This window comes from Biomphalaria glabrata, chromosome 10 (assembly GCF_947242115.1).
Source record: "Biomphalaria glabrata chromosome 10, xgBioGlab47.1, whole genome shotgun sequence".
NCBI classification, from domain to species: domain Eukaryota; kingdom Metazoa; phylum Mollusca; class Gastropoda; family Planorbidae; genus Biomphalaria; species Biomphalaria glabrata.
The window spans coordinates 36,734,617-36,750,503 of NC_074720.1; the positions used below are offsets into that span (position 1 = coordinate 36,734,617).

At 34.0% G+C, this 15,887-nt stretch overlaps 1 protein-coding gene across 1 annotated transcript in view; it reads right to left on the minus strand.

The window, feature by feature from the left end:
- The window catches only part of LOC106072329 (DNA-binding protein RFX6-like), a 58,598-nt gene extending 49,280 nt beyond the window's left edge, over nt 1–9,318 (minus strand). Inside the window, exons 1-2 of the mRNA XM_056045292.1 lie at nt 9,138–9,318; nt 7,080–7,352 (exon numbers count right to left, since the gene is read on the minus strand). Coding sequence (XP_055901267.1) covers nt 7,080–7,182 — 103 coding nt within the window. The 5' untranslated portion in view covers nt 7,183–7,352; nt 9,138–9,318. The remainder of the gene's footprint in view (nt 1–7,079; nt 7,353–9,137) is intronic.
- Between the last annotated feature and the right edge of the window lie 6,569 nt (nt 9,319–15,887).

A 15,887-nucleotide genomic window follows, 5' to 3' on the forward strand; every position in this document is an offset into this window, starting at 1 on the left:
TTACTGGTTTACCATGAATAAGATAAATGGAATATATTTGTTTTAGTTGTTTTTTTGTGTGTTTTTTTACTCTTAATAACTATATCTTTCTGGGTGGAAAAACATATTCCAATTCGATTCCCATTTCTGTAATTCATCTAATTCTCTTTGTAAAATTTATGTATATTGTGTTGATTTTATTGTTGTATATATTATGCAATCGTTAGAAAACAATCTGACTTTTGTTTTTGAACTAATGCTATTTGGTAAATCATTTATGTTAATTAAAAATAGTAGTGGACCTAAGATTTTTCATTGAAGTACACCTGAGTTTAATGTTATCGGTGTTGATTTAGAGCCATTTAATTACTACAGTTTATTCTCTCCCTATCAGGAAATCTTCAATCCACTGATGCAATGGACCATCAATGCCAACATATTTTAATTTTTTTAAGCCGACTATGTTGGTGAACTTTGTCAAAAGCCTTGTAAAAAATATAATAAGATAGTATCTATTTGATCACTATTATCTAAACCTTTTGAAAAATCATCAATTAGTCCTATTAGTTGTGTTTCACATGATCTATATTTCCTAAAGCTATGTTGGTATGGAGTAAGGACATTATGTTTGTCTAAGTGGTTTATGGTGTTATTTTTGTTTATAACCACCAAGTCTGAATAATATATGCAAATATATGCATAGCCATTTTTTATAACAAAAAATTAATAGACTGCTCTTGTTAAAAAATTAATTACCAAAGCATACGGTAATTCACTCTGTCTGTCTGTCTGTCCGTCTTTTTGTCTTCTCAAAAGTTTGTACACGTTATTTCTTCATCACCCAATCTCAGATCAAGCTGAAAATTTGCACAATTATTTCTTTTACCTGACAACACTAGAATCAATAATAAAAAAAAAACAAAAAAACAAGGTTACAAAGATAGTTTGTGTGGAAACGCAAACTCAAAATCGGCCCCAGAAGTGAATCACACAGGCAGGTAAAAAGGAAGGTTTCAATATTTTCAGAAAGAATATCAAAATGAGATTCTATCAAAGGCTAATGACAGAGAAGAAGAGAGAAATGTTGACAGATCATGTGTGGTGCCCGGGGGCCCCAACGGTCCAGCAGACCAAGGGATAGGTGAAAGTGAATGTGAAGTTCGATGTGAACCTGGCCTAACTGATGTTATAAGGGTTAATGTAATTGTTTTGTAAAGGGTCATACTCATATTCAAAGCATCAAGGAAAAAAATCATTTAGTAATGTTTTTCGTAGCAGATTGCATAGTATTGCAGTTCACGCGATAATATGCAAAAACTACATATTAATTGCTTTTTTAAATAATGTTCCACTTATATGCATACTAAATAGTTTTTTTCTTTTTAAAAAAAAATTAAATATAATTTTTGTAAATGTAGTAGTTAGTATGACAGAACTTACATAACTTAGCAATACAAATGCAATAAAAAAATTTTCTTCAAAAAATCTAAAAAATATGGTAAATTGTCATTCCCCTTATTAAATAGCCTGCCGTGTTTGTTATTATTAATAGTGATTAGTTGTAAAAAAAAAGTTTATTTTTATGCAAAAAACTGCTTGTATAGTCTATTTTAGAAATTTTTCGATTTCAGAAGAGAAAAATTTAGCCGTAGCATCAGAACTTTGAATGGTCTAAAATATTATGATGTCGGATTTTCAGTATCTTTTCTAGTTTACGAGATCTAAACGGGACGGACTGACGGACAGACAGTTCACACAAAAACTAATAGCTTCTTTTCCCCTTTCGGGGGCCGCTAAAAATAGTTAATTGATTACTGGTAATTAATTTTTTGTTTGGTATCTCAAACAAGGGGAAGAATTTGTACTTGACTGAAGTGTTGGTATAAGCTGAATTTGTCCCCTATATACACCATCGTAAGAGTCTTAGTGAACACAACATGAAATATAGGAAGAGACTATAGAAACAATAGATAACTATACAATCCTGCATGTTCATAAGCTCTCCACTAGCAGAGTGGTTAACGTGTTGGCTTGAGAAGCCAAAGTTCGAATTCAGGTACTCTCCCCCTCCCTTTTTTTTAAAATTGTTATAAATACTATTTTATTGTTAGTCTAGATCTATTACAAATTTTATTACATGACTAATCCAAAGTTTTCGTTTTAAGTACGCTTATTATAAAGCTTTGTTTTTTTAACTCTTTCTCTTGTAACTGACGATACCAACGTTGATTCCATCAGAATGTGGTAAATAATTACGGAGAGAAAGAGTTAAAAGAATTTTTAAAATGCGTTTTCTTGTTTGAAGCGCCATTGAAAAATGGGAAACCCTATGTATCAAAACATATTTTAGAACGAATGTGCGCTCCAAATGTTTGAGACACACCAAACCTTTCTGTCATGTTCTCCAAAGAAAAGATAACTGAATTAACATTTCCATTTCCAGTCCACTATTATCTCGCTCAGCGTAAACAAATGTCGATTTCCGGCATGAAAGTAAAATGCCTGCTTTCTGTTTGTTGTCCAAAGCCAATAATTATATCTGGGATTAGAGTCAGGCGATTATCTGGAGCGCACTGACCTGAGCACACAGATAAGAGATACTGTCAAGTAGACTGAAGATGCCCTCAGAGTAACCATCAGGATTACGCTGTGGTCAGTATGGCCACATGCCCAGGAAAATATTTTCCATTTTGACAAACACTTCAAACTGTGAACAGTTCCAAATTGAACAATAAATTGTTCACGAGTCATAATATGATTCGTATGCATTTTTTTTCGACCTTAAATGAGTCAAGTGCCAGCCTATTGTAAAGTCTTTTAGTCCCCCCCCCCCCATTCCACATACGACATTGTTTTTGTATGATTTTTTAATGTATTGAAATTATTCAGTATGATCTTTAAAATTATTTTTTTTAGAAAAGAAATAGAGAAAAGAAAAAAAAAAGGCAATAATTTAACACTAATTATCTTAATAGTGCTAATGTATCATACATTAGAATCCCTTTATAATAATAATAACGCTTTTCTTCTAGGCGGTCCTAGCTAAGACCTACATATTTTGCCACACCCAGTGCAGACATAACCGTTATCAGGCGGCGGTCAATTTAGGTTCTGTTATCGCCGTCTGTCATCGGCAGTGAATTTCCTTTTGGTTCATCACCTTATACTATAGTGGTTACTTTAGTACCTCGCACTAGTTAACTAATATAAGTATACATATTTATTTACTTTTCCGTAAAACATTGGTTCTATGGGGGTTATTCAAGATCAGGTAAACAATTGTCAGATGCCAACTAAACGAGTTATCATTTAAACAATATCTGAATGTGTATCACTTGATCTTCGTATCAAATCTGAATGTGTGTCATATGATCTTCGTATCAAATCTGAATGTGTGTCAGTTGATCTTCGTATCAAATCTGAATGTGTATCAGTTGATCTTCGTATCAAATCTGAATGTATATCAGTTGATCTTCGTATCAAATCTCCCCTTCTTGACACTTCTATTTTTCCCGTTGGCTTTTAAATCAATTTGAAGCCAAGAGCGAAAGTCTAATACCTCCTCTACATTGAAGTTATTTTGAACATTAAAATTATTTTGAACATTGAAATTATTTTGAACATTGAAATTACTTTTGATCTACAAACGGAAGAAAAATTAGAAAATTGGATTCAGCAGAGCAAATAAAAAATATCATTTAAAAAAATATCACTTATCAACAAGTCAACTAATTTGTACACTCGATAGAAAGAAAACTCTATGGAGAGCTCCCTGATTTGGAAACCACTGCACAGTTCATCTCGTATATTAGTCTAGTCATCTGAACGCTCCAACATAACAATGAGAAAGAACAAGAAGAAGAAGAAGAAGCAGTAAACTGGATACACCAACCAGCTAGCTCATAGACTTATATAGACGTATATAGACTTATATAGACTTATACAGACTTATATAGACTTATATAGACGTATATAGACTTATATAGACTTATATAGACTTATATAGACTTATATAGACTTATATAGACTTATATAGACTTATATAGACTTATATAGACCATATCTAGACTGGACATGGAGATTTTTTAACACTACAAAAAATGTCGTAAAAATTTTTATTAAAAGTTGAAACAAGGCGTTGTTTTGTAAAGTAGTTATAACAAGTAAAGTTGTTGTTTTTTTTCAACCCTAACCTATGTAACATATAGGCCCCTAATTTAATTTTTAGATCTAGATCTAGTAATTGAATATTAATAATAATAGTACTCTCGTCTTATAATTATTATTTTGCAATTTTTAGATACATAATCTAGTTTGAGTTTGAGTTTTGACTAGGTAATCAATCTATTTAAATCTACATAAGATGGTTAAAAGCAACAGACATGAACTATTTCGATCTAGGATTTTTGAAACATTATTTCATTATTTCAATGGAAACTAACAGGAAATGGCTTTGTTTCATATATTAGCCTGAATATATAGTTCTGTGATTAATAGCCCATTCTAAAGAAAATTCGAGATATGATTTTGCATTATTTCTAAACTTTGAAAACTAAAGATCATTACTTTCCTAAGACAGAAAAAAAAATGATTGGGGCGACTTCCCTTATAGCCTGAAAAAAAGAGTTTACGTACATAAAAATCTAGATATGTATAGGTCTGTGAATCGATCAATCGCGGATAAGAATTTATTTCCGGTTTCCAGTCTAGTATAATATATAAGTCTTTGAGCTAGCTATTTTTACTTGTTTCCGCCACTTATGAAAATCTCCCATATAAAATTTATTATCTTAGAATTATTTAAAACTTCCATTTTATTTCTATTCAGTGATCTGGAGACAGAATAAACAGTTTATGATAGAATCTAGATCTAACCATTTTAATAAACTATTTTCTCAGAGGGACATTTCATTTTATCATACCCTTAGTGAATCTCTATCTCTTCAATACAAATTACGTAATGCACAATGGCTATCACGTGACAGTTTTTTTCCGTTGTTTTATCACTATTATCACGTGGCTAAATGTTGTTTGTCTACGATTGGTGAATGAGGTCCATTGAATGTAAGACCAAGGTGGGTGGGTGTCTCGGTAAACCAAAGGTTGGCTCTACTTCAAGGTCAATTATATTTATGACGCAAGAAGGAAATCTCTTGCACTTGAAGATTTTTTAAGGTAAAAATTTTTTTCAGAAATAAAATACACATAGGTGAATGCGATCTAGAGAAATATGGAGGCGATGCAAGGAAACCTAAAGATAACCATACGAAAATAACAAGCAAATACCAGACAGACAGACAAACAGAGTGAGTTGATGGAAGCTTTGTAAAAAGAGGAAGTTTGGGAGACATTTGAAGCAATCGAAACAATGTCAAGGACGCTGTTTTGAAAGATTGTTGTAAGCTACTAATTAATATCAGTTACTTTGTGCTGCAAGCGAAACAGCTTATAGATTTGATCTTATTAAAGAGCTGAAAAAAATTTCAGTAGACATTTAAAAAAAAAACATAGTGCATAAATTATCAACACCTGCGATCTTCTGTACACTGGATGCACCAAGGGGTTTGCCAAAAATTTAAAACCATAGCAATGGTAATGATATCTGTTATTTTGATTTTTTTTTAAATGAATATGAGTACATGTGTTTGTGTGTATGATACAGTGTATGTGTAATAACTTTGTAAAACAGAAATAGGACTGGATATGCTGGAGCCTGGTCATGTTGTGTCCGCTCCGAGCTGTCGTGGTGTTAGCCGCCACTATCCCCCCTATCATCCTGATTTAGGTTTGGACAGGAAAGTAATAATCTTGTTTCCTAAGGAAGTGCGGAATTTATTTTGGGTTCATGACTTGCTAGACAACAGACTTTAAAGGCTTTTTTTTTAAAGCAGGATCTCAATCCTTTCGAGGTACCGGAGCCTGAAGGGGGGGGGGGCATGACCAGAGCGGATTCGCATATTACTAATAAGCTCTATTTTTGTTGTTAGATTCCTTTAGTAACCTAAACTAATATTTCTGCCCAAATGTTTCTGAGTTAAATGGCTGATTAAGGGAATACAGATACGTCTTTGTCAAGCATTGGTACCATTGAGCTACTTTCCATTGGTTAGGGTATCTAATCAATAACAATTGACACTAACAATTATTATACTGTCCTGTAAATTGATTTTATAAATTAAATGCCATTGCTTCTGCCAAATAAATTCCGATGAAATTTGATTATATATAGATATAGTTTTTGTGTTTTGAGAAAGGTTTAAATATTAGTGAATACTGAAATTATTAAAGATGAATTTTGTTTACTAACATTGGTTTCAATATGTCAATAGTTCAGAATTAAAATATCTGTTAATGTATATAGTTTTTGTTGTCTATTATAAAAAAAACCAACCAAACAAACACAATTAAAACAAATCAAATAATCAAACTACCTCTACATTTCTTAGAAACCACACAATAATGTGCTCTTTACTTAATCATAGCTTGAGGGCACACTTTGGTAATGTAGATAGGATGTAACATAATGTATTAAAACTATACACACGCAATAATTGAGTCCATGAGCAATAATTAACATGTCCATTGTTTTGCTATTAGACTCAAAGGCTGGTCTAGATTATTCCAACGTCCCTTCTTTCAAGTACATACTTTAAATAGTTGGCATTTGAACTACAAGATTACAAACTAACAACAACGAATATATTGAAATGGAGTAACTCAGTCACTCAAAATTGATAGATATTCAAATTGTACCCCGTCCCTTATGTTAACAGTCTATAATGTAATGTCAGCAATAGTAATAAAAGAATGAATACTTCAGTTTAGGTAACAATATTGCTTTCTAATTACTTTTTATATAACTCTATTTGTAGATAAATTGAATTGTGTATGAAATTATTTGGCAGTGTTTTTTTTAGAGTTAAAACTAATGAATTATTAAAGTGTTATATTGATTTTAAAGCGGTTGCCAATAATTAACTATTATTGTTTTTTTTTTTAAAGATAGATCCCTGTATTACAATTTGGGGCAAAATCAAAAAGTTTTAAAAATATAAGAATTTTTTAAAGTTTGAACAAAGAAGCATGAATGTCCAACTTACCGAATTTCAACAGGCAGTCAGCCTTTAGTGCATCTTTATCCATTAGATGACCGATAGAGTCCGAGCGGTCATGTTTAGAACAATGCGTCATCGCCGGGGACATGCTTAGACACACACACACACACTTTGTTGCGCAGTAGTTCACAATTTAGTAGCTTTAACTATTAACTAAACATAGCCACAGTATCCCACGGAAATCTGAGACATGGAGATTCTTAAGAACACACTATTAGATATAATGATGAAAGTTGAGTTTACTGTTTTAGATCTGATCTGTATCAGATATATATAGAATAGATGTCAAAATTCTAGATTCAACTAAATATCTTAATGAAGTGAATTGCGTTGTTTCATTTATGTACCGTTCAACTTTTTTTTAAAATGCAAGCAATAATTACAGTGTGCATTGAGACATTTCAAGTACCGGTAATTCTATTACATACTTACATCGGCATAAACACCTATGATTTTAGAGATTACCTAGCTTAAAACTGTTTTTAATTATTATTTCATGGAGCAGTCTAGATATTGGAGATAGAAGTATACACACTAATATAGCTTTTGTTCTGGGATATATTTTTATCAAACTTTATGACAAAAATTAAATAATTCATAAATTAGTTTGCTAGGCTTTAATACATATTTTTATTGGGTTATTCTGAGTAGCCACGGGAAATACTGCACTCCTCATTTATCTTCGGACTCGAATACAAGACTTATTATTATTATTATTATTGGGTTATTGTTTAAAATATAAAAAAAGAGAATTAGAAATGTTAATTATGACTTTAATTTTAAATATTGATTTGGAAGACACGTACCCCCATTACCTTATATTATTGAAATTATAATAAAAGGTGTTGCCTTTATTAAGTTTCATTGAAGTGTTTTCTTTAGAAATAAAACATTAAAAATAAATATCCATTGCAAAAGAAGAATTGTTGTACTTGGATATCATACTCAGAAATAATTAATATTTCTGTCTTTGTCTTTTCTTTTTAAAATAATTATTGTTAAAGTATTTGGTACTGATATTTTAGTTCTTACTGTTGATTCCATGACATCAGTTCGAATAAAAGAAGCACATTGCATTAGTTGCATGTCTTGATGGACTATAATGCACAAACTATTTCTGTGACCACAATTGAGTTACCTTGAATATGAGTATTGCACAGAGTACAATGCAAATATATTGTATATAGTATAAGATAATTACCAAATTATATACAATTAATTAGTAATATGTCCAGAAACCAAAAAAAAAAAAGAAAGGTATTAAAATAAAAATTTTTAAATTTAAATTTAGTTGATATTTTTTTATAAACAAAATTTCTTGAGATTGTTTTGTTTTGTAAAGCTTCTATTCGATCAATTTATTCATTTATTTATTTATCAATTTATTCAACTTCAACGTCACAGTATAAATAATCCTTTTTCAATAAATCGCAAGAGATAGCCGTTATTCCGCAAAAATATGCAATACTATAAAATCCAACCATTATTCTATTAAAGTTTTCAATAAATTTTAAGACTATCTAGACTTTGTTATATTAGCAATCTTTAATCCGTTATAAGTATATCGGATCATTATTATTTATACCAGCGTCTTCTAATAAATTCTAAGAAGATCGGCTATTACTAATCTAGCCTTTTTAATAAATTTTAAGGATATTGGACCATAATTAATTAAACTAGCCTTTTTTAAAATTCTAAGTAGCTCCAGTTTTCTATTTTTGTTTAAAACCCTGAATTTGACCTTTGTTAACTTACTAATATCTAATAGCACAGATAGTATTCAACAAGCCTTAAAGATCAACTATAACTACATTTGAAGCAGTTTTCATTCAAACAAACGTCACGGTGAATAACAAAGTTCGGATGTAAGGTAGGCCTACAGATGCAACAAGAGTATGTATTATATTGATCTAGCTATTTCATTTTATTTTATGAAGCCTCGACTATATCGCCCTTTTTGTGCACGAACAACAAGATGTATAAGTAAAGTCCAATTTTTTTTTTTTTAGAACCGAGTCACACAAACACTAAGATTGTCCACACCTTGAGAATCCGAACACAGTTTTAAGGCTAGTTTCAGCTCAAGAACCAAACATCCCAATACATTAAAGACAATAGATATGCAGGTAGTCCCATAGATCTGCTTCAAGTGTAAGGATCGAACTCGAGAACACAAAAATGTCGGACATTCCGAAATCGGTAGGAAGTCTCCAAGGCTGGGCAAGAATCATGGCGGCCAGGATTTATCCCCCACCCTTTTCACCCAAGACAGGCTATATTCCCCCCACCCGTACTGTGTCAGCCAATGAAAATGTTCCAAACATCAAAGAAAGGCGGCCATTTTATAAACAAGAGCGTTTTCCCCCTTTAAAACTATGACACATTTTTTTTCCAAATCTATTTATAGATGACACAAAAAAAAATTAATAACACCATAAAGATTTGTTTTAATACACGAAAAATAAATCCATTATCCTTGCAATTAAAATTAGTCATAATATCTACAGTTAATATGAAACTCTAAAGTATGAATACACATTATCACGCCAGATCAGGACTTAAACACCAGTATTCATATTAAGTTTAAATTTGGAGGAAATAAAATCATAAGAATCTTATTTTAGCATAAGGTTGGATGTTTGTCTACAGAAGTTTGACTAAGCTGCGTAGGTTTATACATTAAACAAGTAATAAAATTTACTTTTCAAAAGCCGATTTTTTCAACTAGCAAATTGGCCACGCAGGGAAAACTCGGGATTGACCGTTATAATTTTTCGAAATCATATCTTCTAAAAAGAAATTTTGTCTTCAGGTCAATCTATGTCTTGAACACAAATGCGTAAGTGGGTATTCCCGCATTGAATAGTTAAAGAGTGAAATAAATAAATTGATGTTTAATTTGCGCACCGTTTTCTAAGTCTGGGTCTATAGGATCTATTATTAGAATTTTATATACATTTATACATGCGCTTAAACCAGGATTTAAAAAGATCTATCATTCATTAATTAGTTAAAGTAAAGTAATGGCTCTTACAAAGTGTCATAATCAAAAAACTTTTTTTTTTAAATGTTACTTGTTTTTTTTTTTACTGGTTTTGACCATGTTTTCACTTTGCTTTGACCATGTTTTCACCATGTTTTCATGTATTTGGAGGCGCGGTCGCTGAGTGGGGATGCACTTGGCTTGATTTCCGAACCGAGGGGTCCCGGGTTAAGATCCTGGCGAAGACCTGGATTTTTAGTTTCGGGATCCTTAGGGCGCCTCTGAATCCACCCCAGCTCTAATGAGTACCTGACATCTGAGAAAAGTAAAGGCGCTTAGTCGTTGGACACAAGACATCCTCGTTAAGCGTTGGCCATAGAAAACGAAGACCTTTAACATCATCTGACCTATAGATCACAAAATCTGAACGGTGAACTTTACTTCGTGACCGTGTTGTGAACATGTTTTGGCTATGAAGAAAGTGTGACAGTGTGAAAGTGTGACAATGTGAAAGTGTGAAAGTGTGACAGTGTGAAAGTGTGACAATGTGAAAGTGTGACAGTGTGAAAGTGTGACAATGTGAAAGTGTGAAAGTGTGACAGTGTGAGCTAATTGTAGGAATCTAAAAAAAACAACAAAAAAAAACATCAGTTTGTTTGGGAAGCAAAGCTAGGTGCTAAGAGTTAAGCGTCAGGTGCTATCAACTAGGAGCTATGATCTAGGAGCTTTATGGACAACTCGCAACCGACTCAAGAAAAATGGTCGACTCCAGCTCCGCTAGAGAAAAAAAAAGTAAAATAAAATAAAATAAATAAAATATGGCTTTTATATAGCGCTACTTTCATGCTTATAGCATGCTCAGAGCGCTATGGTCCAATCTCAGTTGTGGACCAGTTGGGAGCGGGGGGTGAGGGGGAATCTAGGAGTTGGTTTTTCGTGCTGCCTTCAGGCGCTCAGTAAACACAACTCTGTTCGAGTCGGATGTCGAACCTCGAGCCCCCTTCATAGGTAGCCAAGCCAAGCTAAGTTCAAGCGCACTTAGCCTCTCGACCACGCTTCCCATTTCTGAGCTTGCAATCTTTAGGCTAAGCTCATCCGTTTCTTTGGCCGACTGTTAACGAGGTCGTCATGTGGCCAGCACAGCAACCAACTCTTTTAACTTTCCTCAACAAATGTCAGGTACCCATGACAGTTGGGTGGAGTCAGGGGCGTCCTAAAATTAAACAAATCCCAGTCTTCACCGAGATTCGGACCTAAGACCTTTCGGAGCGGAAATCAAGCGCTTTACCCGTAAGCCACCGCGCCTCCTCAAATAAGCTTGTGCTTATCATTGTAGCCTGTACCAGTTTATGTAATTACAAGTTGAATTTCATAATTATGTTTATTTTTTGGAGTAATTTAGCTTGATACGAAATGGGTCCGGTCCAAATCCGCCTAGGACTATCGGGACTCTGTAGTATAATGTGACGATAAGATAAATATACCAACGACAGATCTTAGTGATTTTTTGTTTGTTTTGGGCGGTGACAACTTTGAATTTCAATGTTGCCAAATTAAAAAACAAAAAAGAATATTGAGCTACAAACGAGAAATCTTAGAAAATGAAAATTTGATTTTTCAGTGCTATAAAGTACCCCTCCCCCCCCCCCAAAACAAAACAAAACAAAAAAAAACAACTTAAAAAAACAAACAGAAAAAAACAAAACAACATATCAACACTTCCTGTACACCGGATACACCAAAAAGTAAGCTATTTATAGTTTTCCCGCCGTACATGAAAATCTCTAATAAGATGAGCGAATGGAAAATCATGTCGTTGTCAAGTCTATATCTCTGTAAGTCTATGCATAGCATCTTCATTAACCGTTGTCTTTATCCAGACCTTGCAGTTTCCGACTTTTGAGTTCGAAGCCCCCACGCTCTATCTTTCTTCTCCAACGTTTATTTAAACTTCGTGTCCTAGGTCCTCTAGCCCACACCAACTGATAGGAGGTCCTATCTATAACTTGTGACAGCAGACTATAAATCTAATTTGGGCATAGATTCAGCATAGATTTGGATATATGGCGTCAGGAACAATAAACAAGGGTTAAGGCGATATCTTTTAATCCGAGTGACATCCCTTTGTCTATTGAGGGATTATTGTTCCAACAGGCAGGGCAGTTCTCCCGAGGTCCTGGACGCCATGTCACGGAGTACAGATACTCAAGACAGGAACTAAATCAACTAGTCAATTTAGTATCACTGATAAAAATAAAAGAGATTTTTTTTTTCTTATTGTGAAGGAAGTAAAAGAAAAAAAAATTTAACACGCATGAAATTATGACAAATACATGCACAACTTATTAATCCAGTCTATTTTTGGCTTGCCAGATAGCACTGATAAGCTGCATATATATTAACAAGCCCATACTTATTAAATGATTAAAAAAAACTTTTTTTTGACGGATTTTCAACAAATAAAAATCGTTTTAATAATAATAATAATAACCTGTCAGAGGGCGGTACTGCTGCAGACTTGCCACATCATCAGAAAATGTATTAGTGGACACTGTCAAGAGGACTACATCCGAAATTGAAAAACAAAGAAAATATGGAATCCTAAGCTTGGAGGTTAAACGCTTATGGAAGTTGTCTAAAATAACAATATACCATGCTGTTATATCAACTGAGAGGATGACAAACTGACAAATGACCTCAAAGTCATCTTGAACATTCCTAAGAAGATTCTCGTCAGAAGGGCGGTACTGCTGAGATTGTCAAAAGAGCTGAGCAGAAGGCTCTTCGAGCTCCAGGCGTGTAAGCCTGCCTGAACAACCGTTCTGTCTGGAAGAGATCCAAGTCAATCCCTTTGTAAAGCATTGCTATATCCGACATATCTGGCACTCCGGGAGCATGGACTAGAATGCATGGCCGACGGCCGAGTACACCGGGAACCTCCGCCATTTTCCTATGTTGTACTAAGCTAACCGTGCAGGACTCGCCATTAGTGTAACGGTCCCTTGAGGAACGGCGCATGGATTATCGACAGGGACGTGGAAGCTCTCTTTCAACTCCGCACCGTGCAATGGGAGAGCAATCTAATTAAATGTTAAAATACAAAGAAAAAACTAATTCTATTTTCAAATCAGCTCAAATCCTGTTTTTGCAAATTTAATATGTAATTCTCAGAGAATTAATGCATTGTTTTCATCTTTGTACATTTGAAAGCAGTTTTTTTTTCAGTTAAGATACCTGAAAAAGCTGTGATAGATTAACCTAAGTTCACTCTTAAGAATTAAGACGAACTTTTATCAAAACAATTGCATCTCAATACATCGCATGAGTTTAATTTTGATAGCATTAAATCTGATACTAAACTTCTGTAGATAAAAAGATATAATAGTGTGCAAAATGCTTCCTTTGAGTTTTTATCCCTCTTCTAAAAAGTTTTGCCCATCACTGAGTTATACGATAGCACACACACACACACACACACAACCACGTTCTTACCACAGTTTCATCTTAACATTACATGTGAAGTTTACATCAGAGAGTTGCATTTGAATCAATGATTTAATTGCTATGGGAACAAAAGTGTTTGGTGTCTTGTATTGGGGCCTTGTATTGGGGCCTTGTATTGGGGCCTTGTATTGGGGCCTTGTATTGGGGCCTTGTATTTTCTCTGCCATGGGTGTTTTTTTTTTTTTTTAATTTTCTAGCTCTCTTAACTCTTTCTCTCCTAAGAGGATACCAACGTTGATGATTCCACCAGAATGTGGTAAATAATTACTGAGAGAAAGAGTTAAGAATCTTTTTCTCGAATAGTTATTCAATTTTGACTTGATTTGTTGCCAATGATCTTACTAGCAGCGTATAGAATTTTACGAAGTGTATTTTTTATTCAATGTTCAGATTGACATACCTGGCAGAGATGTTCAAATATAAAATACTGCAGATGTGAGCATGGTCAAACATTGACAATGCTTCTTTGCTAACACCAAAGGAGGACATTTTCATTCGTAGCCTTATTTCTGGTTGTACTTTTTACGAAACCTTTTATTAAAATGTGTAACTTCGTGGAAACTTTTGTGTGGGTGGACGCGATTCTGGAAAACGGCGCTCATGATTTTTCTCGAGAATTGACAGTTGCTGTATATAGTTTTAAAAAGACTGACTAGCCCGTTGGCCAGGAAAACTCTAGTTTGATCATTATAATTTTTTCAAAGTAAAAAATAAATTTAATTTGGCTAGAGAAGGAGAGATAATTTTGTCGAACGGACTCTACGTCATCGGGTATTTCCGCATTCATTGAAGAATTTAATAAATTAAGGTTCATGAGAATTTTGTGCATCGACTTCTAAGTCTAGCTCTAAGACCTATCATTGGAATATTATCAAGTCTAGTAAATATGTGCATTCGCTTAAACAGGATTTTTGTCTCGGGGTGATGGTGGTCAAGAAGGCGGTATGGGGCTGAGTAAAGAGTATTCCTTTTGATTTTGTAATTTAAAAAAAAAAAATCTAGCATTTAAGTAAACTCGTTTGGCCGATATGCTGGCCACATGACACCCTGCTCGTTAACCGTTGGTCAAAGAAACAGATGACCTTAACATCATCTACCCTATAGATCACTAGGGGAACTTAACATTCATTATTTAAGAGCAAAATAAAAGTAAAAAGTTAAGTTACCCTTTCAGACATTGCGATCTATGGTGCAAATGATGTTAAGGTCACCTCTTTCTACGGCCAACGGTTAACGAGCAGGTTGTTATGTGGCCAGCACAACGACCAACTGTCTTTACTTTCCCCAACTAAAGTCAGGTACCATTTAGAGTTGGGCGGACTCAGGGACGCCCTAAAAATCCCGAAATTGAAAATACCAGCCTTCACCGAGATTCGAGCTCAGGACCTCAGGTTCAGAAGCCGAGCGCTTAACCACTAAGCCACCGCGCCCACAAGAGCAAAATAGTCTCTCTATAAATTGTATAAAGGAGGTATTGTCTTTTTTTTTAAAAGTATTTTCATGTTTTTCCCGTCAACTTGTGTACTACTTTTGTTTTCATATTTGTTCTTCAAGTGACTTTCAGGTGTCTGGTAACCCTAGGCTGAATCTTGCTAGTGCAATGTTGTCTGGCTTGGACATATTTATAGAATGCCACAAGGCCGAGCCACAAGACATTCTCTATGATGATCTAATAGAAGGTGGAGGAGCCACTGGTCGCCCACTTTTAACTCTTTTTCTCCGTAATTATTTTTCTCGTTCTGATAGTATTATTAGTTTTGCTCATTTGTTTTTCGCTATCCTGTTAGGGTTAAACTTTTTTGTTTGTTATCAGAAAATGTTTTATTTGGTATTGAATTATAGGAGAATTCATGTTCTTTTTAAGCAACACAAATTAAAGTTTATAAATCCAAAAATCAATTTAGTTTAATGGGAGTCAAATCAACGTTAGCATCGTCAATTAGGAGAGAAAGAGTTAAGGTATTCGTATGTATGCAAACGCGGAAGGAGGCTCATCAAAATCGACACTAGCAGCTGGGAAAAAGTGGCACTGGATCCGCATGAAGAGCAAGCATAAAGGAAGGGTCCTGGATTGTAGATGAGTTACACACCTGAAGTAAAAACAAGAGTGAAAGTGCAACAGCCCCTAGTGATTACAGATGTCCAACCTGTGAACCAGCTGTGTATCAAGGATTGGCCTCTTTAATCCCTTGAGAAGTTCCAAATGGAAAAGTTTTTCTCTCTTAGCGTAAATTGTTACAGAGACGTTGGTGAAAACTTTGTACTTTAACAAGAAGCGTCGACAGAAGGTGTGAATCATCTGAAGT